This window comes from Jaminaea rosea (genome assembly GCF_003144245.1).
Source record: "Jaminaea rosea strain MCA 5214 unplaced genomic scaffold BDZ90scaffold_1, whole genome shotgun sequence".
Classification (NCBI taxonomy): domain Eukaryota; kingdom Fungi; phylum Basidiomycota; class Exobasidiomycetes; order Microstromatales; genus Jaminaea; species Jaminaea rosea.
The window spans coordinates 2,333,479-2,360,013 of NW_020289975.1; the positions used below are offsets into that span (position 1 = coordinate 2,333,479).

Here is a 26,535-nt window from a genome sequence, read left to right on the forward strand (position 1 = left end):
CGGGAGTGACTTGGAGTCGACGTCGATGGCCTGGTGTGTGGCCTGGCTCGCCTCTTGCTCGCAAATCAGGCTGCCCTCCCCTCCCTCCTGGCTGGAGAGCGAGCGGGCAACGCCGGCTGAGAGTGCGGCGCGGGATTGGACTACCCAACACGTGGCGACGCTCCCATCGCTCCACTCAATCGAGGCGGCGCACGGACAAGAAGATGGCAAAATCCAGTGAGGGACGAGCCTCTTGGAAAACTCAGCAACATTACCACCACTATGTCCCTCCAATTCATAGCCGACTTCGACTCGCAAGGCGGTCAGACATCGCCTGTCCTCGTAACACAGTGGGTCACCCCCACTCTGGTACTCACTGGCCACTTGGACGGCTACCTTAGGGCATGGGACGCAGCTAATGGTCGACTGCTCGCAGCCGTTGCGGCTCATGGGCAGAGCCTTAATTCGCTCAGCTCCAATCGCGCTGGCGACTTGGTCCTCACAGGGTCAATAGACGGCACAGTGGCGCTAAGGAGTACCTCAAAGTTGGCAGCTGGCAGCTCAGGTGGTGACCTCGAGCCGGTAGCCTCGTGCGCCTCGTTGCGGGATCATCATAGTACCGTCAGCCCAGCATTTGCAGTCGCTCTACACCCGTATCGACCCATCTTTGCATCAACAGGGCTTGGGGGTGAATGCTCGCTGCATAGTGCAGAGGCATCACCTGATGGCATCTTTGGCTCTCATCTCTCCACAGCATCATCCAACCCCTCTTCGTCCTCCTCAGCCTCGCCCACTTTCGGTCTCACCCTCCGCTTCTCCCCGTCCGGTTCCCTCCTCGCCCTCGGTACAACAGAAGGGCACGTCCATCTTCATCGGCTAGCCTTCGACAGTTCCAATGACCTCAAAGAGGAGCGCCCAATTCTCGTCCACGTGATGACAATAACATCTCACGCCTTGCCTATCCGCTCCCTCGCCTTCTCGTCGGAGACGGATCGCAAGGGTCAACTGCACGACGACCTCCTAATTGTCGGAGGAGACGATGCAATCATCACAGCGTACGATGTACGGAATGCCGTCCCGGTCGAGGGGAAGCACAGGCCGTCTGTTGCCTCCAAGAATCCCGTAGCCGTGCTAAAGGGACATCGTGGCCCCATTTCGTCATTGTGCGCCGTTCCAACTCTCAACAGCAATACAGCGGGCAGTGTCATCGGGGGTGGGTCGCGGCTACTCTCCTCCATCTCGACGGCAGATAGGACAGTGCGCATCTGGGACCTCTCTGCGCGACCAAAGGCGGCAGTCTTCGTGACAACGGTGGATGTGGGGCCTAGTGGGGGTCTCGATTGGCGCAAGCCTCCCCCTGTGACGGTAAAGAACGGTGAGGAAGAGGCGGCAAAGACTGCGGGTTTAGGTGCGGCATTTGTCGTATCGGGCAAGGACGGCAAGGTCAAGTGGTACAGGCTGGCAGGGACTGGCTTGGACGCTGCAGAGGAGCGCGATGCTGCTCTTGTTGCCAATGGGGAGGCGACCGGTGATGCAGTGGGAGTCAACGGTCAGGCCTGAAAGAGCTCGGCTCGACTCGATAGCATTCAATCGACGAATTGCATTATCGTTGACAAGATTATTTCAATGGTCGAATGCTCTCAAGCGGTCATGCCGCTTACGATGTGTCTCTTCCCTGCCTGTGCCGTACCGTCGTCCTATGCCAGCTCTTCACCCGTCCTCTATCATGTCAAAGCTCTACCCATCATCCGCCAAATTGTGCCTCCACAGCAGCAAGAATCCTCTGCTCGCGACGTCCCCTCTCCCTCGTCGCAGCTGCTACGGCTTCGGTACATCCTTCAAGTACCCATCCAATGGCGAACCCTCCTGAATCCTGCGCTTCTCCGCCTGCTTAGAAACAGAAGACCTGGTCCTCCAACTTGCTAACAGGTCTCGGCTTCTGGTAGCCCAGCTCCTCCAAATGCTTCTGGCAAGCCTTCATCATCGGCGGGGGCCCGCACATCATGATCTTGATACCCTCCTCCTTCGGGCCAGGCAGCTTCTCTTGAATTGCCTCCTTGCTCACGAAGCCCGTCTCTCCCTTCCATCCCTCAGGCGGGTTGTTGAGGAAGTAGATGACACGGAACCTGTCTGCGTGCTGGAGGGCGAGACGGTCCAGCTCTTCCTTGAGGAGGATGTCCTCCTCGTTGACATTTGCGTAGATGAAGTCGATTTGAGTCTTATCGTTGGGGTCCTTGAGGGCTGCACGAATGATCTGGAGGCAAGGTGTGAAGCCCGTCCCGCCGGCGATCATGCCGATCTTCTTGGCCAGGTCCGGGGAGTACTTCATCTGACCTTTGGGCCCTCGCACCTGAATGGGCTCTCCAATTCTGAGCTCATCGAGCACCTTGGAGATGTTGCCATTCGGGTACGTCTTGACGATCAAATCGAAAAAGCCCAGGTCATCGTCGGACGAGGTGGGCGTGTAGGATCGCATGACGTTCTTGCCGTCGATCTCGGCCTGGAGGGAGATGTGCTGGCCAATGGGGAGACCGAGAATGTTGTCGGTACGAGGCAGGCGGAAGCGATACAGCGAAGTGTTGCTTGAGATGCGCTTGCGCTCCATGAGGTTGAAGTTCTGCCACTCCTTGGGGTTGAGGATGGGGCGGGCCTCTGGCAGAGGTGAAACCGTTGCGGTCAGCGACTGGGGCAGGATGGACTGGAGCATGCTCACAAGCGCGCATACTACTCACTGTTCCCAGCAAAAGAGAAGTAAAGCACAATCAGCGACCCGATGAGCCCAGCAACAAAGGATGCGGCGAATTGCGGGTCGTGGAAGTTGGTAGCTGCATCAAAGTCGCGAAGCACGGGCATCTTCGTGCCGTAGTTCTTGCCCACGATTTTGAAGCCGCTGAAGAGGCAGCCAAACCCGATGGCTGCTCCCACGATGAGAGCTCCCTGCGACTTGGACATGGTGTATGCGCGAGAGGCGGGTTGGAGAGGATGAGATGAGGTGAGGTGAGGTTTGGTTAGGAAAGAAGGAAGCGGCAACGCGGGGCAGTTGGTGGGGCGGAGACAGACGTGGCCACAGTACCCAGTCTTGATTCATCTGAGTCCAGCCGAGCCAACAGAGTCGAGTCCGACCGCGATCGTGGAAATCGGACCTGGGCGGCGCGTGTGAGAGCGGCAGACGAGGGCGCCACCGTTGGGCGCGGCTTAGGCTAAGCTTGCCAGAAAAGCATGATCAGCCAAGCTCATCGCGAGGTCACAAGGACGCCGAGGTAGTCATTGCGCAAGGGACAAGCAAAGAGATCAGATCAATTTCATTTCCACGCCACATGCAATGCTTCAGAATCCCCACACGGCCAGTCTCTGGCGCAATGGCTGCCACAGCGAGGCGCCAAGGGTGAAGAGCCAACTCTCCGTCTTCCCACCAATCCGGGATGCCTGCTGCGCCTCAGCAGCCTGAGCTTCCTCCAGGAGCAGCGTGTTCAGGATGGCAGCTAGACGTACTCCAGCCTTGGCCAATTGCTTCTGTATCACCTTGTCAGCATCGATGCGCTCGAGGTACTCGTCTGCGAGTTCCGGCAGCTGCGGATGGTCGGGCGGGGGTGTCGAAGGATTGCCAGGACTACCGGGGCGACGACCACTACCCCTCCTTCCTCGACGACGTCGACGCTTCGCTTCACCCCACGATACAGGGAAAGCACTGTCATCGTACTCGCCGTTGTGCATGCCGAGCTGTTCAGCCTCCTCGGCCCCGCTCGGTGCAGGAACAGGCGATGCGAAGGCGTATTTGCAGACGAGCGGGTGCATCGGCTTCGTCCATGCCATGGGGCAGAGCGGCAGGTCGGTTTCGTCGATGTCGTTGGTCGGCCCGCCGGATGTCGCCTGCTGCTCAATGTGGTCGCCGTCAGAGCAGCTCGACCAACTCTCCCACTCGTCGGCCCACCAGCCGCCCAACCCTTCGTTCAGTATCCAGCGCGTGTACGCATCGTACGCTCGTCCTTGAAGCGCTGACTCGATGCGGAGCGACGGTAGGGGAGTCGTGTAGTTGGCGAGGTTGCGCATGTGTACGTTGATAACTGCAGGTGCGATGCGGACGATAAGTCAGCTTCGTGGGCCAATTCTCGGCCTCGCATCGCCCACCTGCACTCACTTTGACTGTCCCAAACGCTATGAAGCCTCGCTTGCCTCCCTTCGAACCGCACGATCACATCGTTGCCTCCCCTCGCACGTCCTGTTAAATGCAGCGGCTGATGCGCATCGCCCACCAAATGGGTCACGAACCTAAGTGCGGCGTCCCTCTCGAACCCTCCCTTGCTTTCCTTCAACTGCCTCGTGTAGTTCACCATTGCAGTGAGTACATTCTCCTCACTCGTCCACCCGTACTCCCCGTAAGCGCAGCTCGAGGGCGGATCATCGTGCAAGGGATTGACATAGTGCAGGTGACCGGACCATGGCATACGCCATTTAGCTGTATCTGGCCATGAGGCTAGTGTGGCGAGGTGACAGTGTGTATGCGGTGCGCCTTTGAGCGGATAAGGAGATGAGTAGGAGGTGAAAGAGGGGAGGATTGTGCAGAGATGAGAGCGAATGGAGGGGTGCAAAAGTGATTGGGCTATCGTTGCGACTATGGCGTGGCCTGCTGCACCCCATGCAGAGGCTTGCTGCGCGAGGATCACGAGCACGATGAGAGTGAATGGGATGCTTGAATGAGTGAGGCGTCTCATGAATGCGTTCGAGTGGGAGTAGAGAAGCGAAAGATAAGGGGACAAGATGGTGGAGTTGGCGGACAAGCTTTGTTGACCCCCCCTGCCGCATCTTGACGAGCGCACGGGCCACCGGCGCCTTCAATGGTTCAGCTTGCTCCCGACAGTACCGCAAACGCTACCCAAGCCTAGCCGACAAGCATCTCTCACGCCATCTCTACCCACCCACGCTCGCACACTCTGTTTGTGTGATGCACAAAGGATTCGATTTGTCTCGGCGCGCAGCTAGAGAGCAGGCCGAATTAGCGATTTCTGTCCTTTCTTTACTTTGCCTCCTCAATCTTTGCCTCAGCCGGAGCAGCGGCATCAGCGGGCACAGCCTCTTCAGCCTCGTCTCCCTCTTCGCCATCAGAGTCGTCTCCACCGAGGTCAGGCATACCCTCACCACCAGCGCCGCCACCCATCTGGGCAAGCATGCTCTGCAGGTCCATCCCGCCCATGCCACCAGCGCCACCCATGCCACCCATTCCTCCCATTCCTCCCATACCGCCCATCCCACCCATGCCCTGCATCTGCGCAAGCATCGACGGGTCCATGCCGCCCATGCCGCCGTCGCCAGCTCCACCGCTCAGGTCCTCGAGGTCATCCTGCTCGTCCTCGTCGCGCCACTTGCCAAAGTCCGTCTTGACGTTGTGCATGCGGACCTTGTCCTTGGAAAGGCGCGGCCAGTACTCGGAAGAGGCCTCCTTCTTGCGCAGAACGAGGTAAATGTTCTTCGATGACGGGTGGATCTTGCTCTCCTGCGAGACAGGTGCCGCGGGGGGAGGGGGGTGGGAGGACGATCAGAGGGATGTGCGAGGGAGAGGAGATATCACAAGGGGGTCACTACACGTACCTTGGGGTCAATGGGAGCGAAGAAGTCGAGGTGGAAGGCGTACTCCTTCTCCGGGATGCCCTTTGCCGGGTTTCCAGCCTTGGCATGGAAGTCGAAGCCGTTCTCCTGCAGGTCCAGCTTCGTCTCCGGGATGGGCGGGAGGTTGGGGACGTTGATCGTGAGCATGATGACGTTCTGTGAGAGATACGAGGGGACGTGCGTAAGGATTGACTGGTCAGCAATCATGCGACGTCTCGAATGCCATCCTCGCCGGCTGTATGCGCACCTTCTCTGCCTCGGTCTCGTTGCAGCGCTGAGCCCAGAGGAGCTCAGGCGCAACAGTACCTGACCCAGCCAGCGGGGTCGTCTTTCCAGCCGGAGCCGATGCGGTCGTTCCAGACATTCTGTGGTAGGTGGGCTGGTATACGTTGATTGGGGTGTTGTTGGTGAGAGAAGAAGGCCGGAGAAGGACTACTCTGATCCTGACCCAAAGTCGAAGATCTCGAGCGGAGGGGCGGGCTGGTCCCGTCGACCATCTCCGTTCCGAGATGAGCTTCAGGCCATGTGGTGAGTGGGCGGAGAGAGACGAGAGGCGGCTTGGAATTTTGGCTCTCTGAGCGGCAGGAGACTGCAGCAGCCGCGAAGCCGAAACTTCCTCGCCGTCACCACCACTACCATCACCACGCCTACACACGCAGACATGGCCGCAAGGAAGTCGTCAGCATCAGCATCTTCATCTTCATCGTCGACCGCTGCTACAAAGGGTGCCGCAAAGCGCAGCGCTGCTCCAACCAAGGCAGCTGCTCCCGCTAAGAAGGCAAAGAGCTCAGCAGAGGACAAGACGGCTGCTCCCAAGAGCATACTCAAGAAGGCGCCCGCTGCGGCACCCGTGGCTTCATCGTCGTCCAAGGGCAAGGCCAAGGCTAAAGCGCCGGCAACGAGCGCCAAGTCGATGCCTACTAGAAAGACCAAGTCACCCCTCGTCTCTAGCAAACCCATCCAGTCAGACGACGAGGACGAAAGCGACGACGAAGACTTCGAGGAGGGTAGCGATGATGACGAGGAGGAGGACGACTCCTCCGCGGCAAGCGCTCTTGATTCAGACGAGGAAGGAGACATGATCAAGGGCATGACCTCGGCAGACGAGTCAGACGAGGACGAGGACGAGGACAACTCATCGGATGAGTCTGACTCCGAGGGGATTAAGCGCTTCTCGGACATTGCAACAATGAAGCTCCCCTCCAGCAAAGACGATGCAGCGGTTCGCGCCCGCCTTTCCAAGCTCGAAGCCCGTCGAAAGGCCCAACCCGCAGCCCAGAAGATCGATCGCGCAGTCCTGTACGTCGGTCACCTCCCCAAGCACTTCACCGAAACGCCCCTTCGCTCCTACCTGTCCCAGTTCGGAACTATCACCAGGCTGAGGCTCTCACGCAACAAGAAGACGGGCGCATCAAAGCACTACGCCTTTGTCGAGTTCGCAGACGAGGAGGTCGCGCGCATTGTGCAGGAGACGATGGACAATTACCTGATCATGGGTCAGCTCTTGCGAGTTAAGCCGCTCAGTCGGGATCAGATTCATCCCAAGATGTGGGTTGGAGCCAACAGGACGTTCAGGAAGATCCCGGCAGGGAGGAGGGCGAGGGAGCAGCATGACGGTGCAAAGAGTGTTGAGGGGAAGCAGAGGGCGGAGACGAAGCTGTTGGAGAGGCAAGAGAGGAAGAGAGCAGCACTCAAGGAGGCAGGCATCGACTACGACTTCGACGGCTATCAAGCCAAGCCGGTGGCTGCGTAGCTCTGATGCTGTATCAATGAGATTAAAGAGTCCTCGTGTATATGAATGTACGCGTCCGTCTACGGGTACTCAAAGGCCAGCGCCAGCTTCGGCCCCAACCATATCCTCCTCACGCAACGCATGCCTCAGCAGCAGCCCGCCTCTCGTCTCCCTCTTCAGCTTCACATCCTTTCCCTCCCACCTCACCCTCAGCCCATCATCCCTATTGCCATCTAGCAGCACCCTGAGCGACAAAGCCTCAAAGACGTCCATGTATCCCGACGTCTTTGAAACGGCTGACGGCTGCGGAAGAGCTTCCACAAGATCTTTTGCTCCCTCTCCTTCCTCCGTGTCATTTTCCTGCTCCTTCTTCGTCTTGGCAAAGAAGCGTGGCAGCAGGAAAGGGAAGTCAGAAAAGTCCGTATGCTGCGTGCCGGTCAGAGTCGTTAGCCAGCCTTTCCTGCCGTCAGGAGTAACAGCGCACGCCGAGGCAAAGGTGGAGCAGAGCTTCTTGACGCGAGCGAACTCTGCGCTCCAGAGGGTGAAGCCTTGTGAATTGACCACGAAGATTGGGGGTGGTTTGGAAGGCGAGGCGGGAAGGGGAACGTCTTCCGCCAGTGGCTGTACCCAGGGGTCGAGGAGCATGCCAACTGAGAAGTCGGGGAGCGATTCACTGCTTGGCTCCTGGGGCTCGAGCTCGGGCACGGGGGCAAGGGCTGGATTGATGCAAGAGAGGATCGTCGCAGCGCCGAAGGAATGGCCAACACCGAGCAGGCGCGATGTTGCTTTACCGTCTGTGCTCGTCAGGTCTAGCCGCCCTTTCCAGAGTGGCAGCTGGGCGTCTTGAATGTCCTTGACTGTATCTTTGCGGGTCGAAGCCTCCAGAATTGCAGCCCCCTCGCCGGCATTGAGTCGCTGCAGGAGGAGTGATGCCTCGTAAACCTCTGCTCTGCGGAAGGCCAGCTGGGTCCGTCTGTAAAGCCATTGTGGGCCTGCCTGCTCGTCTTCAGTCAGATCGGTCTCTTTGGTGTATACGACTTCCTCCATCTTTCCTCCTCGCGACGAGTGCACAAAGCTCGCCGGACTTGTCATATCGCGATGGTCTAGCGCAGCGACTACGATGCCATGCGAGGCCAGGCGCGAGCAGTACACAGAGTATGTAGACGGTGTGCCTGCCAAACCGGGCGAGAAGATCGCGGTGGGTAGCGGAACAGATGACGTATTTGTTGCTAGCGGTCCGGGCTGGCGAGTAGGAAGCTTTGTTCTCCAGAGACCGAGGGCCCATGCAGGGAGAATGGCTGCATAGCTCCAAGCGCCATGGTTGAAGCCGGCGTACCTCAGGAGTCCGGCGAGTGACGAACTTCTCGGCGCAGGCAGCCAAGTGTGCTTGGAAGTCGAAGGCAGCGGGTCCTTTGACGTTGGATAATAAAGCGTCACGGAGACGGTCTCGAGTCGAAAGGCCGGGCGTGGCGGCGAGCCTGAGCGTCTATGCGCGTATCTCTCTGGGAGGAAGGTGCGAGGCCGAGTCACAGGGATCTCGATTGTCAGCGTCGAGACAGCCGCGTCTCCTGTTGGCTGCGGGAGTGTCATTGTGCGGGCGAGCGGCTCAATATTGATGCTTGGAAGAGGAGAAGAAAGCAAAAAGGCGCCGATGGCTTCTCCACCTGGACCCCTGCGTGAATTCCTTGGACTCTGTTGCGTTGCTCAGCACAAGTCGCCTTCGCCTCGCCTCGGACCAGACCGACGAGAGCCGAAAGCGGACCAGACGAGCGTCTTGGTTGACCTCCATTTCATCACTTCTCTCAAACGCAGTCGATCAATTTCTCATCATGGCCCGCAAGCCATCGACACCCTCAGTGTCGGCGGGCAATCCATCTTCAACATCTTCCGCGCCCGCTCCCACATCGGCATCATCGTCATCTCGCATTCACCCATCCTACCACCAGTATTCGTATCCACCGCCGCCGCCAACGACGACGGGCGACTACAACAATGCCTCTGCCGCCTCGTCGCCTTCCTCATGGCAGCCTTCTTACCCGCCACATTCTCGAGCCACTGGCACTTCGATCGGTGCGACCAAGCCGACACAAGCGTATCCGGGAATGCATGACTATCCGGCTTCATCTCCGGCCTCGACCTCATACAATGCCTCGTACAGCAAAGGCAATTCGCCCTCGCAGGCCAGCGAGGATGAAGACGACCCTGACGGCGGCTACAATGACGAGGGAACAAGTCCAGCCAGCGCCAAGGGCAAGGACAAAGCAACGAAAAGGGCTGCGACCTCGACCTCGACCTCAACCTCAGCCTCCGCATCAACGTCGCAAGGCTCCAAGCGGCAGCGCGTCCACTTCTCGTGCACAGAATGCCATCGGCGTAAGCAGAAGTGCAATCGTCAGACGCCATGCCAACATTGCATTGCTCGCAAGGTGCCAGAGCGCTGCAAAACATTCAAGCCTGGTCATGAAGAGGGGATGGATCTGACTGCGCGGGTGGCCAAGCTGGAGAAGTCTCTCGAGGAGGGATTCGATAGGTTGGCCGCGATGATGGCTGAGCACGCTGCGAATCAGCAGAGAGTACAAACCGCGGCAGGGGCAAACACATCATACCAGATGCCCAGCTCCGCCCAGCCTCGTGGACCCGCGACAACGCTTCCACCTCCTGCGCAACCCTCGTCGCAACTACAGAGCGAGCGCCGCGTCAGCTTTGCTCCATCTGCACCTGGCACAGTCACGAATGAAGGTAGCGACGCAGGGGACGAGGCGAATAATGGCGCTGTACTCAACGATGCGGGAAACTTCCATGGCAGCGGAGCTACCATTTCAATGCGTATCGACTCTCTGCTCTCAGACGTCGGCGGCGGCGAACAATCCTCTAGCGGCGAAGCATCTCAGTCTGCTACAGGGCAGCGCAAGGGCATCTTGTCAATGCCCACTCGCTCCGACGCCGGGAGCGACAAGGACGACGATCTCGACTCGAAGATGGCAGAGTACGGAGCAGTCGACAAGATGTCGGGTGCTTTCGCTTCGAGCGTGCCCAGCCGGGGGATTTGCAGGCAGCTTACGGACCATTACTTTGACGACGTCAACTGGCTTCGACACCCCCTGCCAGAGCGACTCTTGCGCCCCCAGATCAACGCATACATCGACGCACCTGGCGCCTTTCCAGCTCCCTTGACGACATCCAACGTCAATGTCTTTGCGTGCATGATGCTACTCATGTCCGTGGCCGCCCTCAGCGCTGAGATTGAAGCCTTTCCCAAGGACGGCAAAGCGAGGAGAATGGCAGCGCGCCGCTTCGAATGGACAGGGCGGCGCACATTGCTCCTCAGCCAGGTCCTGGGCAAAGACGACATCCTCCAAGTCATGGGCTTCAACCTGGCCTGGCGCTTCCTCATGCTCGATCGCCGCATGAGCGAAGGTTGGCGCTGTGTCTCTAACTCCATCACGGCAGGATACGCCATTGGTCTGCACAGAGACGGCTCGAAGCTCGGTCTCCCTCCCCTCGAGACGGACTTACGCCGAGGAGCCTGGCAGACGATTACCTTTGCCGACTTGATGCTCTCGATGACTTTTGGTCGCCCACCAATCTCAGACCTCGATCGATCCTTCTCAGACACAGCGCTGCCTACTCTGGAGGGCTTCAAGCACTGGTGGCCGAATGAGGAGCGCACTTCTCATCCGCGCGCGAAAGAGGGTAAGCCGCTTCCCACGATCTACCAGCACACGCTCAACCGCGTCAAGATCATGCGCATCTGTGGACGCATTGTCGAATGCTACCAGAAGCTTGAGCCACATCATTACAGCGATATCCTAGCCATAGACGCCGAGTTGCTCAAGGTGCGCGAAGAGCTGCCGTACTACTACCAAGCGACCGTTAAGCGCGAAGATGGCCGCAACTCCGTAGAGTGCGATCGCACGCTGGATGACGACTTCCCCTTTTTGATGATCCACCGCTTTCTCTGCCACACCGAAGTCTTCTTCTGCCGGATCTCTCTGCATCGTTCCTACCTTTTGCGCTCAGGAGCAAAGGGCTCCTCTGGCAATCGCTATGCTCAATCGCGTCGCGCATGCATCGAGGCAGCGATGGACGACCTGGCCATGCGGACGGAATTTGTCCAGAAGCTGGTGAAGCGCTACGGCGGCCTGGGGAAGATTCCGCTCTGGGTCTACATCCATATCGGGACATATTCGTGGTTCAACAGCCTGCTAGTCGCTTCGATCGCCGCATTGCTCGACCCGTCAGATATGCCTGAGCTCCCTGCGCTCAGGGCACAGCTTAATCACTTCTTAAGGCATGCTGACAGGAAGCAGGCTGGCCTGCCGCCAGAGGATGTGACTCCGGATGATAGCAGTGCTACGACTGGGAGCGCGACAAGTCCTGACGAGACTGGCAACAGTCGCGCCCATCTCGAGATCAAGGACGAGATGAGGGAGAAAGAGGAGACAATCTTGAGCATGTTTAGGAGCGCCATTGACCGCGCGCAGGCCAACCTGGCGGCGAAAGGAGCAGCGGAGCCGGCGCGTACGGCTGGCAGCAAGCGGGCGATGGATGAACCAGCCCCAAGCAGCCGCTCTGCAAAGGCGAGCAAGGGGCAAGAGACGGCGGCATCTCGGGAGGAGGCTACGGCGGATGTGTTGCTTGACTTGGGCAAGGGAGCCAAGGGCGGGAATGCTGTGGGAGACGTCAAGACTGCAGAGGGGCCCGGCTCTGGATCTGGCTATTCTTCGCCAAAGCAGGGTGGCAGCCAACAAGCGCAAGGGAAGGTGACGCCATCGTCACATAGGGCAACGCCGCCAACCCCACGCACAGCAGCAGGAAGCAGCAACAACGCTCAGCAGCAGCAGCCGCTCTCCCATCACCTCCGCAATGACTCTTCCGCAGCACTCGATGCGCAAACGCCCAGCGCAGCAAGCACAAGCTCGGCTTCCACACCATTTCCGTCGAGCGGCATGCTTGGCGCGGGAGTTGCGCCATTCCCGGCTTCTTCCTCTGTCGATTCTCCCAGCGGCAATCACGCCTTCAGTGGACACCCGCAGCAGCAACGTCCTCCACACGCCCAGCAACAGCAGCAGCGCTCAGTCGACTCGGCCCAAGCTGACTTCAATGCTTGGTTTGCGAACGAGTTCTCTATGGGGATGGCAATGAACCTCGGTGGGGCTGGGCCTGACGCGCTCGTCTCGCCGGCTTCAGCTGGACATGTTGGAGGGGGAATGGCTGGATATTCGGTCAATGGTACCAGCCCAGGTGGCGGGCCGAATGCGGGATGGGCCGGTGCTGCTACGTTCGACGGCGCGAATGGTCAGCCCTCCTCTTCCGCTGGCCCAGTTCAATGGTCCACTCTTCCTCGCCCAAATTGGGACGCGACGCCTTCCTCCAGCGTTCCGTCTGGATCGCAGGCAGCACCAGCGTTCGACGCTCAAGGCTTCTTCATGAACAATGTCCACCCCGGCGGGGCAAGCACCAGAACGGCTGGGGACCCATACGCCGTAGCAGCTGCGAACGCCGCGGCGGCACGAGGAGGGCAGGGGCTCCGGCAGCAGCAGCAGCAGCAGCAGCAGAGAGCACCAGATCAAAGTGGCGCCCCCGGCTTTTTGGACCCTCAGCTCCAACAGCAGCAAAGAGGCATGCCTCCCGGCAGCTGGGCGCCACTTGGCCCGCAACCGCAGGCGGGTACGCAGCAGGGTGGGATGGAAGGGGCTCCTGGTGGAGGCGGAGGAGGAGGAGGTGGAGATTTCGACACTGCGTTTTGGAAAGACTTGATCAGCAAGATCTCGACGACGTAGAGCAGGAGGAGGCCATTGCTCTTTCTCTGCTTGCTGCTTGCTTCCAAATTCGACTCACGCGCCACGCGATGGCAGCTGTTTGACAATGGATTGCTCTCTGTGCCTGTCTGCTTTGCTTGCCTTCGGAGGATGGACGTCCGGGCGGCAGGCGGCTGTGTTGGTTGCATGCAGCTCCGCCGCGAGAATGACACCAGGCCCGCATGGCGGTGCGACTGGAGATTGGGTGGGCCCCTGAAGCACACGCTAGTTTGCAGCATCGTCCGCCTGCTCTTAGTCTAGCGCCTCCATCTCTTGCTCTTGCTCCCCATCGCCGACCGTTGAGCAGATCTTTGCTTCAGCAGCGGCACCATCGAGGATCCGGCCACTAGCGATTATCCTTAGATTTCATCTTCTTCTTCGTCCTCATTAGGCCCTGATCATCTTCCTCTTGCCCTGGAATCTGCTTGGACCGCCCGCATCCTCCTGCCCGCCCTGTCTTCATTCTCATCCCCACTTCCCCATGGCGTACACCAAGTAATTCAATCACACGCACTCCACCCTGATACCGCAGCCCCAGCATTAGCATCCCAGCGAGACGGCAGCAGCGGAAGCAAGAGAAGCTCCTGCCCAGCATGTCCTCCCTCACGTCAGCGGCCTCCTCGGCCTCCTCAGCCGCTGCCACCATGAACTCCTCGGAATCTCAAGCTTCGGCCTCCCAGGCCATGTCCTCCCTCTCCTCTGTCCTCTCCTCGGCCTCAGCAGCTCTGCAAACTCAGTCTGGGATAGCGAGTGGTGAAGGCGTCGACACGAATCCTTCCTACTTCAAGTACATCGGTATCGCCCTCGCAGTCATGTCCGGCGTTCTGATTGGGAGCTCCTTTGTCTTCAAGAAGAAGGGCCTTCTCGCCAGTCAAAGGAAGTACGAGACGGTTGCCGGGGAGGGATATCAGTATCTGAAGAGCCCAATGTGGTGGTCAGGAATGACGTTGATGATACTGGGGGAGGGTGAGTGCGAGCGGCACAATAAGGATTGCTTCGTGAGTGTATGCAGCTGACACCTCCTCGTCAATCGCGTTTCTCAGGCCTCAACTTTGGCGCATACGCCTTTGCACCAGCCATCCTTGTCACACCGTTCGGCGCCCTCTCTGTAGTTCTTTGCGCGATTCTGTCCAGCATCTTCCTCAAGGAGGCGCTGACCTTGTTTGGCAAGATCGGCTGCTTCCTCTGCGTCATTGGATCGGTCATTATTGCACTTAACGGGCCTAGTGGGCATAATGGCGGCAGCATCGTTGAGTTCCGCAAGCTCTTCCTCTCAGTCGGCTTCCTCGTGTGGGCAGGGGTTTGTATTGCTGCTTCGCTGTTTCTGATCTTCTTTGTGTCCCCGAAGAAAGGTGAGTGGACGCGGGAAGGCGGACGCTGGAAGGCGGAGCGAGCTGCGGCACGCGTTCATGCTGATGCAATCCCCTATACTGCATAGGTCAGCAATGGATGATGGTCGACATCACTATCTGCTCTCTTTTGGGCGGTCTCTCCGTCTCAACGACATCTGGAATTGGCAGCGCCATCGTCCTCACCATCCGCGGTTCCAATCAGCTCAAGAATTGGTTCTTCTACGTCCTCCTCGCCTTCGTCGCCATAACTCTCGTAGCAGAGATCGTCTTCTTAAATCGTGCTCTGGCTAGGCACAACACAGCTCTTGTAACGCCTTCGTACTTCGTCGTATTCACTTCGGCCAGCATCATCTCCACCATCATCCTCTTCAAGGGACTCGATGCCGACGCGTCCACAATCATCACGTTGGTGCTGGGCTTCCTGACCACGTGTACTGGCGTCGTGCTCCTCCAACTCAGCAAGGTAGACCCCGAGGAGCTTGAGGCCAAGGAAGGCTCAGTACCAGGGCTGGACCGCTCCACTACCCTCCTCATGCGCGCATCGCGTTCCATGGTATCCACGCGTTCAGAGAAGGATGGCCTGCAACGCGGAGCCTCCTCTACCGCTATCGAGGACCCAGGAATTGACACAATTCGTGGCGGGGCAGGTCTCATTGGTTCAATCATTCGCGCGAGGTCATCACGCCGCATACGAGCGAGTGCGGACGAGTACAACAGGCTGGGCACCGTAAGCGGGGATGCAAGCTTCAGTCGGGACGCGGGGATGGGAATGCATCAGCTCAATTCCGGAAGACGAGGAGATTTGCAGCGCTATGAGCTCAGCGATGGGCCTATTCTCGAAGACGAGTCAGCAACCTCGATACCGCGGAAGCGTGGGTCTGGTAGCGACGCGAAACAGGGTAGGCTCAACGGGATGCTCAGCCCGCCACCCTCGGCCACATCGGGCAACTTCCCCAAGCGAGGGGAATCCATGATCAGCTTCACGTCAGAGAGCTTAGAGCCACACGGGCACCACGCTGCCGGTGTTACCTCGCCTACTTCGGACTCCTTCCATCCTACGTCGAAGGCGCCGACTGGAGGTATTTTGGCTCACTCGTCGCCCACGACAGCGCAGCCAGCCGCGCCCTTCCTCAATCCTCACCACGCCTCACCGGGAGGACGTGCCCTCTCCAACATCAGCGAGGCAAGATCGAGCCACCAGCCGTATCCGCCGAGCGTTTTGGACGCTTACGATGAGGAGAAGGTGCTCGACTACGATGAGGGCGACGACATCAAAGCGCACAACAAGGCTCATGACAGCTTTGCCTCCACCACCTCGACGACTGCAGGGCTGTACGAGGACCCCTTTGCAAAGGGCATCCCGACGCACCTGCTGCTCAATGATGATGGCGCTCAGGGTGGAGCCGAAGGGCAACAGCAAAAGAAGCCTCGCAACCTCCGACATATGTTCGATCCATCGTCAGGCTTCTCTCAGCAGCAGCAGCAGAAGCAGTACACTGCTAAGCAGTTCCCTGGCGGCAGCGGCTCGGCTAGTCGCGAGAGCAAGGCGAGCTCTATCCTGAATAAAGCGAAGAGGAAGAAGGGCAGCAAGTCGGAAGCAGAAGGCGGAGGCGGCACGTCAGGTTTGCCATCTCGCAGATCAGAGGAGGAGCTGCTTAGTCCTCAACTAGTAAACGAGCGCTGGGGCCAGGATAGCGATGAGGACGATGATGGCAAGGCGGAGGGCAGCGATGACGACGAGAGGCGGCCGAGCATTCGCATCGTGACAGACGATGACGAAAGTACAGGGCAGCTTGGTCTATCGAGCTCGCCTGGGAAGATGGATGTCAGCTTGCCAACCGCGGATGGGCAGGAGGAGAAGGGAGGTGGAAGGGGACGCTGGTTCTAGGAGTGAGGTGCTGGTCACCACAAACTGACACGGACGATCAATCCGGGATGCTCTAGTAGGATAGAGGTCGACGGATTGGTATAGCTGGATCTAGATAAGACAAGAGGGCCGACACGCCTAGACTCGCTATACAGCGGAGCGCAGAACCTTCTCAACCTCCCTTCTTCCTGGTGGTCAGCTCCGCTCAATTTTGTTTCATCGTCACCCGCTGCTTCCTTTTCTGCTCTCTTGCTTCTCGTTGGCGCAGATTACCCTGTCAATAGATGCCAATGGTCGATGACGTTTCTTTCAACTCTCTCATGGGGGTTGCCTTCATCCCTTCTGCCGACTCTATGTCGTTGAGATCTTGCTGATCAAGCTGGAGCCTGAAGGATTGAAGCAGTGCGTGAGAAGCTTGACTAAATTGGGCTGCAGCAGCCTTGGGCCCTTATGATGATAGAGCTCGAGTTGCATGGACCAGGCATCGCCCCAGTTCGCGCGGCCGTTTGAGGAGACGAGAGGCCTTGTGAAGATGAAAGATTGACCCCCTCCACGATCCCCGCGCCCACTCTGCAAACGTCTGCATCACGGACATGTGACTGCTTGACCGGTGATCAGCGAAGTTGAGCGGCTCAGCACAGGCGAAATCAGGCGCCCAAGAAGGCAAGCCACGGACGCTGTGCGCGAGAATGGTGACTGTGAGTCGGCCTCGCGCAGGGCTATGCCTAGGAGATGGCACGACTCCAGCTGACGACGCACGAACATCATGAGGAGCGCGCCGAAGAGATTGGCTGGCGTCAGGCCCACGTGCCAGCTCCTCTTGGCGTGCTCACTCTCTGCACTTGCAGACCAATTGTCATCTCCCAGCAGGCCAGCAGGAGGGACCACCCACGGCCAGAGCTGCTCGCACTTCTCCTCCATGAATGCGATGCCGGATACGAGCCTCTCCCGGAGCGCCGTCTCGCTTGTGTCCTGCGGAAAGATGCCGAGCGTCGGGAGTCCATTTGGCATCGTCCCCACGTCTTTGAGGCGGTCAGAGAGATCGGCGGGGAGCGATTTGATGAGCTCGTGGATGCAGGTGAAGCTCGTAGAGCCGGCCGCCACTCGAGCCACCCACGCAGGCGAAACCTTCTTGCCTATAGACGACCAGAGCTGCGCCGCAGTGCCGCCGACGGAGGTCAGCTTCCTCGCTGCGCCGTGACTCCTGCTCTCTCCTTCCTCGTCGGAGTCGCTGTCCTCGCCGTAGTCGCTGTCGCCGCCGATGTCGACCTCGTCGTCTTCACTCTGGCTGTCTGCATCATTCTGGGCGACGTCGGCATTGCTGCCAAAGCAGAAGCTGGTCAGAGTTGCGCTCGAGGTTGGCTCCGCCAATCGCTCACCCAGCGACTTCTAGCTACCGCGTCGGTAGAGCTCGACAAGATCGTCGAGACCACTGCGGTATGAGGGCGCGTTGCCTGCCGAAAGCCTCGCGGGGTCTACGCACTGATGGAGGAGCAACAGTGCGAGCGAGCTCTCAGCCCTCAGCGGCGAATTGCTGACCTTCATGCGGTTGTAAGCCCATGACGCCCACTGCACGTTGCCGGCCGAGTGAGGGGTCATCTGACCATCCTCCGCGCGCGAGACGATTCTGTCCAGCGACGGTATGCCGGCGTGCCAAGCCTCGTCCACCCTGGCACAACGCACCGTCGCGGGATCTATGACTCCCTCAAAGTCGAACAGCGCCGGGATCCTACCCTTTACGAGCTGATCATATTCGATGATCATAGGGAGAGCAAGATTGAGCTGGTTGACTTCGATGGAGGAAGCCGTGGCTACGCCGTCCGCAGCGAGCATGGCCTCGAGCCATCTGTTGCCGCGGTCGGGCAGAGGACTCATCGCGAGGCCCATGTGCGGCAGAGGGAGGGACAGGAGGTCTTGAGCCTTGAGGCTGCCGGGTCGGCCGCTGTCGAAGAGGTTTCGAGCGATCTCAGCCGCCTTGTTCTTCGGCTTCGCTCGGCGGTTCGCGCGCAGGAGCACCGTCTCCATCAGGTCGTTGCCCTGCAGAAACCGTGCGCATGGTACAAGCTCCAGCCTGGCGGCCAGGATCGGCAGCGTCGCAGTTCTGCCGTCGCCCCGCTTGACGACGTGGATCCTTGGCTTCATCTGACTCGGCACTGGAAGGTGCGACCCACGGTAACAGCCGCGCGACAGGCCTGGGGTCCTGCAGGCTTTCTCTATGGCTTGCCTCTCCATCCTCTGGACTGCGCAGCCGGCGGGCGAGACGAGGTCCGTCTTATAGAGCGTAAATGAGGTGATTGCCCCGAGCCCGATGCGATCGTCGATCGAGCTTATGACGGACTGCATGTCCGTGGGCTCTGCGTGGCGCAGAAGATGGAAGAACTCTCGCACGACCAGCCAGGTGGCGAAGAGCAGACCGCAGTCGTTGAGGCGCGACCACCAGCGAGGATCCGCCGCGAGCTGGTTGTACAGCCTCTTGAACTCCTCGAAGCTAGACGCGATCGTCTTGCCAGGAAGAAGTGTCGTTGAGGAGCCGAAGAAGTCGCTCCCGGTGTTGGCCGCCCAATCCCAAACACGGTCGCTGTACTTGCGCTCCGAGATCACGAGTTCGTGGAAGCCAGCTGCAACGCTCGTGACCTCCCGTGTTGCTAGCTCCTAAAGTTGCTCGGCGCTGCGACCGACTTCTTTGGCAGGACGTCTAGGCCGCGACCAACCGTCTTCGTTAGGCTGCGGAAAGGCACACTTTTTCCGCTCGAGCTGCTGGTGGCTTGAACATGGCTCGAGCCGAGTCGACCGCTACCGGCTTGCTGCTGAGTGGGGGCGACAGCGGCAGCGAGGTGACTTGGCCCAGCTTGGGCTTGCGGGTGGGCAGCGATGCTAGAATGAGGGTTTCCGCGAAGGGCATCCATACGCTTGGGCAGGAGCGATTACAGTGTTGGCCCGGACTTGAGTGCCAGCGGCGGTCGAGGTGGGGGCGAGAGGAGGCGACAAGCTGTCCTTGGAGTAGCTGAGTTGCGTGACACGACGCACGAGCTTCCTGCTGGTGGGCTGTTGTCGCGAGTCCTGTGATTCCCTCGTGCTATCGCGGGCAAGCGAGCTGCCGTGCTCTTCGAAGCAGGGCAGGCAGATGCGATAATGCCTTGCGAGAGTTGCCATCGTCTTGCCGCTGAGTCGTTTCGATGAGGCGCGATGAGCTTGCCGCCACGGTGCTCCAGATGAAGATGAAATGCCGCATAGTTCTTGTCGTCTTTTCGTCGTTGCTTGACTCTGACATTCAGAGCACTGGGCAGAAATCACATTGCGTCAACACCATTTTCTGGCCGTCTGTCTGAGGGACGCGTAACGGAGAGTACAGGTGGTTGTCGTTGAGCCGAGGTTGGGAGGTTGAGATGCTTGTTTCTTGCGCCGTTGGGCGATGGAAGAGCGATGCGTGCTGCTTGGGGAGCAGGCGGATGGCTTGGCACGAGCAGGAAGGGATGAAGCGTTGTCGCTACCGTCTGCTGAGTCGCAACTGTCAGCTTGTTGGAGAGGAGGGACGAAATGAGAGGCGGGTGGAAGGGAGGCCGCACGCTGTATGCGCGGGCCCCCAACGTACAGGACGATGATGGCACCGACTGGCTTTTAGACGATGAATGGGGGTGGGGAACTTGGGGGGGAAAGAGGCGAGGATGGTGGGATGCTTGAAGGTGTCAAGGTGTGCGTCAGGGCAAAAGCGATTGTGCTCGCCTCTCTCGCGCGCTGTGCAGCTCGGCCGACGTTACGCATCGGATGCCGCCGCCAACGAGGGCGAGACAATCTCGGGCACTCATCTTGCGTCCAAATTTGGTTGCTAGACCATGACCACTGCTTGCGCTCCTCTTCAGTTGACAAGCGATGGGCCCTCGGGAAATCACGAACTTCCGAACTGGTAACATGGCCACGCTTACCCATCTCATTACGGTAGAGTGTGCACAGAGCTATTGAGAGGGAGAGATGAGTGAAGACAAGGAGGACGCAGGACGGCACTTAAGATGGTTAGACCGATGTGACGAGAGTGAGTGAAAGTGCGGACGGCGATGATCGTGTGGTAGTGATCTCGACGTTCGTGTTGCGCTTTAGCTGCTCGTAGCAGGGGCAGCAGCAGCACCATCGGTCTTGCCAGAAGCGTAGTCTACACGAAGCCAAGGAGACGCAGGGTCAGCTGGTGGTCATCTATGACAAAAGAGCTGAGTCCCTTGTGCGCAACTTACCCTCCATCTCGGCGTCCAGGTCCTCGGCGCTCTTCTTGGGACGAGCGCCAGAGCCACCGGCGCCACGGCCACCTCGAGCACCGCGCCCGCCACGACCACGAGATGCACCACGGCCACCACGACCAGGGGCAGCGGCGGCGGCAGCAGCACCAGCACGAGCACCAGCAGCGGCTGCGGGACCAGCGATGGCAGCTTGGGCAGCAGCGGCACGGGCAGGGTCAACGACCGTCTCGACGCGGAGGGCGCGCTCTGAGTGCGGACAAGGGAAGAAGACGAGGCATCACATCAGTCATGACATCCTAGCGTCCTCTGTAGTGCGGCGCACTCACTACCATCGATGAGGCGGTTGTTGTACTGCTGGTAGGCACGAGCAGCGTCGTCAGGTCGCTGGAATTCAATGGTGACTTGGCCAGTGGAGGAGCCATTGGCGCGGTAGCTCATGGAGACGCGCTTCAGAGGACCAATGGTGGTGGAGAAGAGCTCCTGGAAGGCAGCGGGGATGAGGATGCCCGGAGGTCAGTAAGAAGATGAGGTAGCCTCCCTATCGTTAGGCTGCGCACCTTGACTTGAGCCTCCGTAACGTCGGTGGGCAGGTTGCTGACGATGATCTTGCTGCCTTGACCACCGGGAGCACGGCCAGGGATGACGAGGGGCTTGTTGCGGTTCGCAGCTACGGCGGCAGCGGCAGCGGCTGCGTTGGCCTTGTTGCCTCCGAGGGCAGCAGCCTTGGCTCCACCGCCGCTGCGATGCCCGCCACGACCACGGCCGCGACCGCCACCCTGCCTCTTGGAAGAGATCAGGTCGTCCAGGGCTGTCGCAAGGGATAAAGAAGGGCGAGGGGATTGAAGCGATGTCGCGAGATGAGCGGTCCTTCTTGTCATGCAGCCAGTCGTCTCCGCGTCGATGGGCGATGCTTACGCTTGTCAAGGTTCATGGACTACGAGTAGTGTTGAACGGAGGTTGCATGTATGCGATGAGGAAGGTAAGATGAAGGAGGGAAGAAGGCGCGTTGTCAGGATCGTTCATTTGCGTCGAAAGCTCGGCGAAGAAGAGGAAGAGGAGGAGGCGAGCTTGGCGCCGATGATCATCGCTTTGCCTGCCAGCGTCGTCGCTCGCAGTCGAAGCTGCTTTCGCTCAAATCAGCAGCTCGTTGTCGATGCCAGACTGTGTCTGTTCAGCGGTGCTGCTTGCACTCTTGTTTGGGAGGCTATGCCCACGCGTCCGCGTGTACGCGAGCGCGATAGGTGATCATCCTCATACCGCATGAGGAGCACCTGAGACGCTGACGTAGCCACCGAAGCTGCTGCCGCTGCTACTAAGCTCGTCCACGACTGCGTAGCGATAGAAGCTTGCTTCCTGCCATCGACTTGTCAGTCATGATTAGGCAGAGGGCAATGCATCTCAATGTCGCACGAGCACGGCTCGAGTGCGCTGCGAGGCGTTGCTGCGAGTGCCTTTCTCTGCTGAGAAGAAGGCCTGACCTCTTTTGACTGCCTGCTTGGCTGTAGATGCTGTGGCTTCGATGGCTGACGGCTGCCGATCATTCCCAAGCCTGGAGCTGGGTCTGCTGCGCAGTTAATGACCTACTCTCGACCGGCGAGGTGGCTATGCGAGCGAGGAGCGCGACGACGCTGGAAGTATGAGGCTACACTGATGCTGAGCACATGGCTGAGCGCTTGATCTAGACTGCCTGATGCTCGACTCGATTTGGAAGTGGATGGATGGCCATCGTGGGGCGCGGTGAACGGGCTCGGATGCTAACCATTTTCGTGAAAGTTGTGTATGCGTATGCGGCGGGTGATGAAGAGGAAGAGAGGTGACTGTGGGCTGGACTCGGGTGTGACGTGGGCTGTTTGTGGCGATGATGGCTGTGCTATCCCAGAGGAGGATGAGAGTAGCAGGTAGTGGTGGTGATGCGAACAAAGAGGGAGGAAGCGACGACGCGGATGGCGGATGGCTGGCAGATGAGACGAGCGGGCGGCAGGGCGGAGTGCGCGCCACGAGTCGTGCTCTCAGCAGTCCGGGGGGCCACTGTCATCACGACCACGGCGATCAAACGCGGCTGGCTCGGTGCATGAACGTGTTTGAATGGCAGTGACGAAACCGAGACGTAAAACTATACACTTCCACAGCAGAGAGGGGGGAGAGAGAGAGAGAGAGTCTGTCCATGAGGAAACGCGGTCATGCCAATCGCGGCGCGGCTGTGGGCTCGCTGCGTCTGGCATTGTTGCCTCCGCAGGGAAAGCCAGAGGGCAGCGTCCCGTTATAGTATGGGTCGGTAGGGTAGGGGCAATTAGCGATGGCCGTGTACATCGGCGCCGTATCGCTCGGGTTGAACCATGCGCCCACGCTGGGCAAGGCTTGCTTAGCGACTGTCGCAGAGTACGTCGGGCTGGGCACGGTGAGGATGGGACCCGTAGCCGTATATGAGGGCAAGTTGGAAACGGGGTCCGTCATCGAAGCGGTTGCCTGACCGTTGGTCGTCTGCAGCGTCGCGGGCGGCCATGCGTAGCTGCCCGTGCTGATGCTGTAGCCCTGAGCTTTGCCGGTCTGCCACGCCTGGAAGCTACCAGACCAGGACGTCGAGGAGCTTGAGATGGTCAGCGATTTGGCCTCGTTCTGGCACGCGCCAGCGACGATGTCGTTGATGTTCGTGGGCATCCAGCCCTGCTGCAGCCCCAGCTTGTAGTTCCACATCGGATTGACCGTATCGCCTGTGTCAATCGAGTTTCCAATGTGCCACGTCCAGAAGAAGAAGTTGCGCAAGCTGGACATCTGAGCAATGGCGAAACGCTTCAGGTTGGCCTTGCGAGTGTCATCAAAGCTCTGCCAGTTGTCCCAACCCTCGCACGAGCCATAGCGCTGAGTCGAGCCAGGGTAGGTGCCCTCGTAACGAGTGCCCTGGTTGACATTATTGAGATAGAGACCGCAGTCATTGAGCGCGAGCGACCACTCGCCAGCCATGTAGGCTCCATTGCTAGCCAGAGCCGAGTCGGTGTTGTGCGCAAAGTTCGAGCAGACGTTGCTGATGCCGGCATCGTACGAGTCACCAAAGGGCGGCGTGAAGCAAATGTACGGATGCGTGTCGTAGGCCACTCGGTCAGCGTTGGTCAGGAAACCATTGTACGAATTGACGCCCATGAAGCCATCGTGGAGGCCGATGAATGGACCATTGCCTTCACCAGTGCCGGTGATGTTACGAATCATGGTGTAGGCCTCGACGTAGAAGGACTTGAGCTGGTCTAAACCGATACCACGGGGGATGTTGGGCTCGTTGAGGATCGAGACGAGGGGAACGACTTTGCGGATCTCGGGCTGCGAAGTGAACTCGATCATGGTGCGGATGTAGTTGAGGGTGCGCTGAGCATTGGCAATGCCCATGACACCGTTGAGCCAGGCGAAGGAGTTGAGGCGACCAGAGTGGTTGTACGTGTTCTGTCCACCAGGCACAGCGTGGAGGTCGAGGTTGATGCGGAGACCGTACTTGCGGGCCCACTTGATGGCTTTAAGCACGTACTCCCAAGAAACCTTTGCCAAGTACGGCTCGCCACTGATTGTCTCAAAGGCCCAGAAACCAATCGGAAGCCGCACCCAGTTCAGACCAGCTCCAGCAATCATGGCAAAGTCTTGCTCGGTGATGAAGTTATCGTAGTGGTCTCGCATCTTCTTTTCAAGGTTTGCCTGGCCGCCCTCGCTGAGCCATTGGTTCGAGAGAGTGTATTCGTCGACGGCAGGGCTCGAAGTGTTGGCGTAGGGCTGGTAGAGGGAAGGGGCGATGAAGGGTTCGGTGATGAGCCATCCTCCGAGGTTGACGCCAAACATGCGGTCGTTGGCCCAGTCCCAATCTTGGCTCAGAGGCTTGGTATAGCTCTGAGCTCGAGCAGAATCGTTGAGGAAGTCTGAAACCCAGAAGCCGCCATACTGATTAATGTACGTAAAGCTGGAGCCATTGCCCAAGTCGATGACGGTGCCGTTGCCACCTGTAGTGAGCAGCTCGCCGTTCTTGCCATGGCCATGCCCGTCCGTCTCCGTTGTGCCCTTGGCTTTGCCGCTGCCGCCATCGCCGCCGTAAATGATGGCGACTGGTACCGCGACTGCAATGACGACGATGGCGACAATGACCGCAAGGATAGTGATGATGATGCACTTTTTGCGCTTCGAGGCCCCGGCGCCGATGCCATACCGCGAGAGGTGAGCTGCACGAGGATGACCGTCGCCACTCCCACCGCCTGGCTCTTTTGAGCGGTCCCAGCTGCCGCCCTCGTACTTGTCCATGGCCACAGCATTGAGACCCGCTACAGAATCGTAGTCGCGGCCAAGCATGGCAGTGCTGCTGAAAGAGTGTGTGCGCGACTTGTCTCTTGGCATCCCGGCCTCGTTGAAGTTGGCATACGAGGCCGCCGACGAGAAGGCGCCGCTACGTCGGTCTGTGTTGAGCCATGCTGGCGTCGATCGGCCGCTTTGAGGAAAGTGGCCTGCATCCTCGCTGACCGGAACTGCCGAATAGCGCGAGTTGCGAACAGACGACATCGGTGGAGATCGCAGCGAGCCAACGCCTGGCTCTTCGAGGCCCGGGCTACCAAGAGGTGAGGTGGCCCTGTCGCTGCTGCCATCGTGGTAGGACTGTCCAGCCCATGACGGCATACGAGAGCCCGACTCGAGGTGGGGCGAGTAAGGCGTGCGCAGATTCGGGCTTTCACCTCCGGCAATTTCGCTGCGTCGGCGAGATGACGAGTCACCTGATGCTGGTGGCGCAACCATGGTCGCCGCGAAGACTTCGAATGGGTGGGAAGGACCTTATGCGCGAGTGTGAGTGCGAGTGGCAGTGCAAATTCACCAAAGATCGAAGGTGAGGGGAAGAGGAGTGAGGTGGATACGACGACGACGAGGAGGAGGAGGATGACGAGGAGGACTGTGCTGGATGACAAGGAGAAGAGATGGAGTCGTTATCGTCGAAACGTGCTGCTGTGACCCGCTCCGAGATGGTGAAAGGGAGAGCAGTCTCCGCCAGAATAGAAAGAGAGTAGGAAGAGAGTCGAGAGCGACGAGGTTGGTGATGAAGGAGGACAACAGAAAGCGACGATGCCACGAGATGACCGAGGTTCACAGGGTCTCAACCGCGAAATCCAATCGTCGTCGCTCCCCCCTCGCCCGCCGCTGCCGCCGCCTCTGTCCGCCGGCTGCTGCCCCGGGCCGCCTTGGCTCGCAGGTTCGCGCAGCAACAGCAGCTAGCATCTCCCTCTCAATATTCAACAATCATTAGCCCCCGAATCCGCGTTCCATTAGCTTCATTTCTCGTCTCGTGGTGCTTAAAATGCGTGCGTGAGATTTCAGAGCACAATTGGCTGGCACTTTCTGCCAAGCAGTGGCAGCGGCTAAGCATGGTGATAGTCAAGGGCGTGCGGCGGCGTCGATTGTGTGACCGGAGCTGAGTCGATCGCTTCGTAGAGATGCGCGGAAACCTGGCCACGCCACCTCGACCTCAGGGCTCTTTTTCCAATCGCCGACGATAGGGAGCCTGCCACGGGACCTTGAGGGAGGAACAGGCAGACGAACAGGCAGTCAGGCAAGGGAGATGACGGATATCGCAGCGCACCCCGAGCGTTGCAGGGTGCGATGCCTGACGACGACGGAGGCCCGGCGACACCCTTCTCTCGAGCATCACGAGAAGGCAGTTGCTTGCTTGCTTGCTTGCCATGAGGCAGGCAGACACTGGAGGCTTATGTAAGCGCGCAAAGACACGGCGACAACAGCAACTTCGGATCACCTTCGCCGTCGTTTTTTGCTTTTCATCGATACACCCCCGTTCAAAAGACAATCTCTTCATCGATTCACCTTGCATTTAGCGACATAATCTAGCTGAAGAGCACAGTCACAGACACACCAGGCGTCTGGTCTTTCACTTACCAGTGACACGGGGCCATAGCTACAGCGAAGCGACCCACAGTACATGCTCTGACCAAGATGCGCGTCC

General features: G+C 59.1%; 12 protein-coding genes across 12 annotated transcripts; 5 read left to right on the forward strand and 7 right to left on the reverse strand.

Annotated features, from left to right (window-relative positions):
- Positions 1-229: 229 nt before the first annotated feature.
- On the forward strand, positions 230-1,705 carry BDZ90DRAFT_26620 (WD40 repeat-like protein). Its single transcript, XM_025508688.1, has one exon. It carries the CDS (start codon positions 262-264, stop codon positions 1,537-1,539), a length of 1,278 nt encoding a protein of 425 aa, XP_025365494.1. The 5' UTR covers positions 230-261; the 3' UTR covers positions 1,540-1,705.
- BDZ90DRAFT_236222 (ferredoxin reductase-like protein) lies at positions 1,547-2,982 on the reverse strand. The gene is made up of 2 exons (XM_025507290.1): positions 2,712-2,982; positions 1,547-2,631 (listed from the first exon to the last, which is right to left on the reverse strand). The coding sequence occupies exons 1-2, from the start codon at positions 2,929-2,931 to the stop codon at positions 1,871-1,873; spliced, it is 981 nt and encodes a 326-aa protein (XP_025365495.1). The 5' UTR covers positions 2,932-2,982; the 3' UTR covers positions 1,547-1,870.
- A 247-nt stretch (positions 2,983-3,229) lies between these two features.
- Positions 3,230-4,710, reverse strand: BDZ90DRAFT_229873 (phospholipase C/P1 nuclease). Its single transcript, XM_025505251.1, has 2 exons — positions 4,118-4,710; positions 3,230-4,043 (listed from the first exon to the last, which is right to left on the reverse strand). Exons 1-2 carry the CDS (start codon positions 4,689-4,691, stop codon positions 3,307-3,309), a joined length of 1,311 nt encoding a protein of 436 aa, XP_025365496.1. The 5' UTR covers positions 4,692-4,710; the 3' UTR covers positions 3,230-3,306.
- A 143-nt stretch (positions 4,711-4,853) lies between these two features.
- Positions 4,854-5,496, forward strand: BDZ90DRAFT_26635 (hypothetical protein). The gene has a single exon (XM_025508690.1). The coding sequence runs from the start codon at positions 4,922-4,924 to the stop codon at positions 5,450-5,452; it is 531 nt and encodes a 176-aa protein (XP_025365497.1). The 5' UTR covers positions 4,854-4,921; the 3' UTR covers positions 5,453-5,496.
- Positions 5,381-5,741, reverse strand: BDZ90DRAFT_229874 (hypothetical protein). The gene has a single exon (XM_025505252.1). The coding sequence runs from the start codon at positions 5,728-5,730 to the stop codon at positions 5,542-5,544; it is 189 nt and encodes a 62-aa protein (XP_025365498.1). The 5' UTR covers positions 5,731-5,741; the 3' UTR covers positions 5,381-5,541.
- Positions 5,742-6,615: 874 nt separating this feature from the next.
- BDZ90DRAFT_236228 (RNA-binding domain-containing protein) lies at positions 6,616-7,297 on the forward strand (the record flags this gene model as incomplete). Its single annotated transcript, XM_025507291.1, has 1 exon — positions 6,616-7,297. A coding segment is annotated over exon 1 (636 nt), but the record flags the coding sequence as incomplete, so codon positions are not given.
- Positions 7,298-7,325: 28 nt separating this feature from the next.
- On the reverse strand, positions 7,326-8,935 carry BDZ90DRAFT_229875 (hypothetical protein). Its single transcript, XM_025505253.1, has one exon. It carries the CDS (start codon positions 8,903-8,905, stop codon positions 7,406-7,408), a length of 1,500 nt encoding a protein of 499 aa, XP_025365500.1. The 5' UTR covers positions 8,906-8,935; the 3' UTR covers positions 7,326-7,405.
- Positions 8,936-9,111: 176 nt separating this feature from the next.
- BDZ90DRAFT_229876 (hypothetical protein) lies at positions 9,112-13,220 on the forward strand. The gene has a single exon (XM_025505254.1). It carries the CDS (start codon positions 9,145-9,147, stop codon positions 13,096-13,098), a length of 3,954 nt encoding a protein of 1,317 aa, XP_025365501.1. The 5' UTR covers positions 9,112-9,144; the 3' UTR covers positions 13,099-13,220.
- A 145-nt stretch (positions 13,221-13,365) lies between these two features.
- On the forward strand, positions 13,366-16,678 carry BDZ90DRAFT_229877 (DUF803-domain-containing protein). The gene is made up of 3 exons (XM_025505255.1): positions 13,366-14,082; positions 14,160-14,468; positions 14,555-16,678. The coding sequence occupies exons 1-3, from the start codon at positions 13,800-13,802 to the stop codon at positions 16,354-16,356; spliced, it is 2,394 nt and encodes a 797-aa protein (XP_025365502.1). The 5' UTR covers positions 13,366-13,799; the 3' UTR covers positions 16,357-16,678.
- A 210-nt stretch (positions 16,679-16,888) lies between these two features.
- Positions 16,889-19,237, reverse strand: BDZ90DRAFT_277312 (hypothetical protein; the record flags this gene model as incomplete). Its single annotated transcript, XM_025508995.1, has 4 exons — positions 16,889-17,012; positions 17,095-17,656; positions 17,819-18,987; positions 19,076-19,237. 4 exons carry the CDS (start codon positions 19,235-19,237, stop codon positions 16,983-16,985), a joined length of 1,923 nt encoding a protein of 640 aa, XP_025365503.1. The 3' UTR covers positions 16,889-16,982.
- A 1,181-nt stretch (positions 19,238-20,418) lies between these two features.
- BDZ90DRAFT_229880 (hypothetical protein) lies at positions 20,419-21,236 on the reverse strand. Its single transcript, XM_025505256.1, has 2 exons — positions 20,891-21,236; positions 20,419-20,810 (listed from the first exon to the last, which is right to left on the reverse strand). Exons 1-2 carry the CDS (start codon positions 21,000-21,002, stop codon positions 20,524-20,526), a joined length of 399 nt encoding a protein of 132 aa, XP_025365504.1. The 5' UTR covers positions 21,003-21,236; the 3' UTR covers positions 20,419-20,523.
- Positions 21,237-22,627: 1,391 nt separating this feature from the next.
- Positions 22,628-25,769, reverse strand: BDZ90DRAFT_229881 (glycoside hydrolase). The gene has a single exon (XM_025505257.1). The coding sequence runs from the start codon at positions 25,320-25,322 to the stop codon at positions 22,743-22,745; it is 2,580 nt and encodes an 859-aa protein (XP_025365505.1). The 5' UTR covers positions 25,323-25,769; the 3' UTR covers positions 22,628-22,742.
- Positions 25,770-26,535: the final 766 nt, after the last annotated feature.

Excerpts from the sequence above, each read along its gene's own strand:
- BDZ90DRAFT_229873 (XM_025505251.1), bottom strand. The coding sequence starts at position 4,691 with ATGAGACGCCTCACTCATTCAAGCATCCCATTCACTCTCATCGTGCTC. Across the intron at positions 4,044-4,117 it reads TAGCGTTTGGGACAGTCAAA|TTATCAACGTACACATGCGC; the intron begins GTGAGTGCAGGT and ends TCGCACCTGCAG.
- BDZ90DRAFT_236222 (XM_025507290.1), bottom strand. The coding sequence starts at position 2,931 with ATGTCCAAGTCGCAGGGAGCTCTCATCGTGGGAGCAGCCATCGGGTTT. Across the intron at positions 2,632-2,711 it reads CTTCTCTTTTGCTGGGAACA|AGGCCCGCCCCATCCTCAAC; the intron begins GTGAGTAGTATG and ends CACCTCTGCCAG.
- BDZ90DRAFT_229875 (XM_025505253.1), bottom strand. The coding sequence starts at position 8,905 with ATGACACTCCCGCAGCCAACAGGAGACGCGGCTGTCTCGACGCTGACA.
- BDZ90DRAFT_26620 (XM_025508688.1), top strand. The coding sequence starts at position 262 with ATGTCCCTCCAATTCATAGCCGACTTCGACTCGCAAGGCGGTCAGACA.
- BDZ90DRAFT_229880 (XM_025505256.1), bottom strand. The coding sequence starts at position 21,002 with ATGAGCTACCGCGCCAATGGCTCCTCCACTGGCCAAGTCACCATTGAA. Across the intron at positions 20,811-20,890 it reads CAACCGCCTCATCGATGGTA|AGCGCGCCCTCCGCGTCGAG; the intron begins GTGAGTGCGCCG and ends GTCCGCACTCAG.
- BDZ90DRAFT_229874 (XM_025505252.1), bottom strand. The coding sequence starts at position 5,730 with ATGCTCACGATCAACGTCCCCAACCTCCCGCCCATCCCGGAGACGAAG.
- BDZ90DRAFT_229881 (XM_025505257.1), bottom strand. The coding sequence starts at position 25,322 with ATGGTTGCGCCACCAGCATCAGGTGACTCGTCATCTCGCCGACGCAGC.
- BDZ90DRAFT_26635 (XM_025508690.1), top strand. The coding sequence starts at position 4,922 with ATGCACAAAGGATTCGATTTGTCTCGGCGCGCAGCTAGAGAGCAGGCC.
- BDZ90DRAFT_229876 (XM_025505254.1), top strand. The coding sequence starts at position 9,145 with ATGGCCCGCAAGCCATCGACACCCTCAGTGTCGGCGGGCAATCCATCT.
- BDZ90DRAFT_229877 (XM_025505255.1), top strand. The coding sequence starts at position 13,800 with ATGTCCTCCCTCTCCTCTGTCCTCTCCTCGGCCTCAGCAGCTCTGCAA. Across the intron at positions 14,083-14,159 it reads GTTGATGATACTGGGGGAGG|GCCTCAACTTTGGCGCATAC; the intron begins GTGAGTGCGAGC and ends CGCGTTTCTCAG. Across the intron at positions 14,469-14,554 it reads CTTTGTGTCCCCGAAGAAAG|GTCAGCAATGGATGATGGTC; the intron begins GTGAGTGGACGC and ends TATACTGCATAG.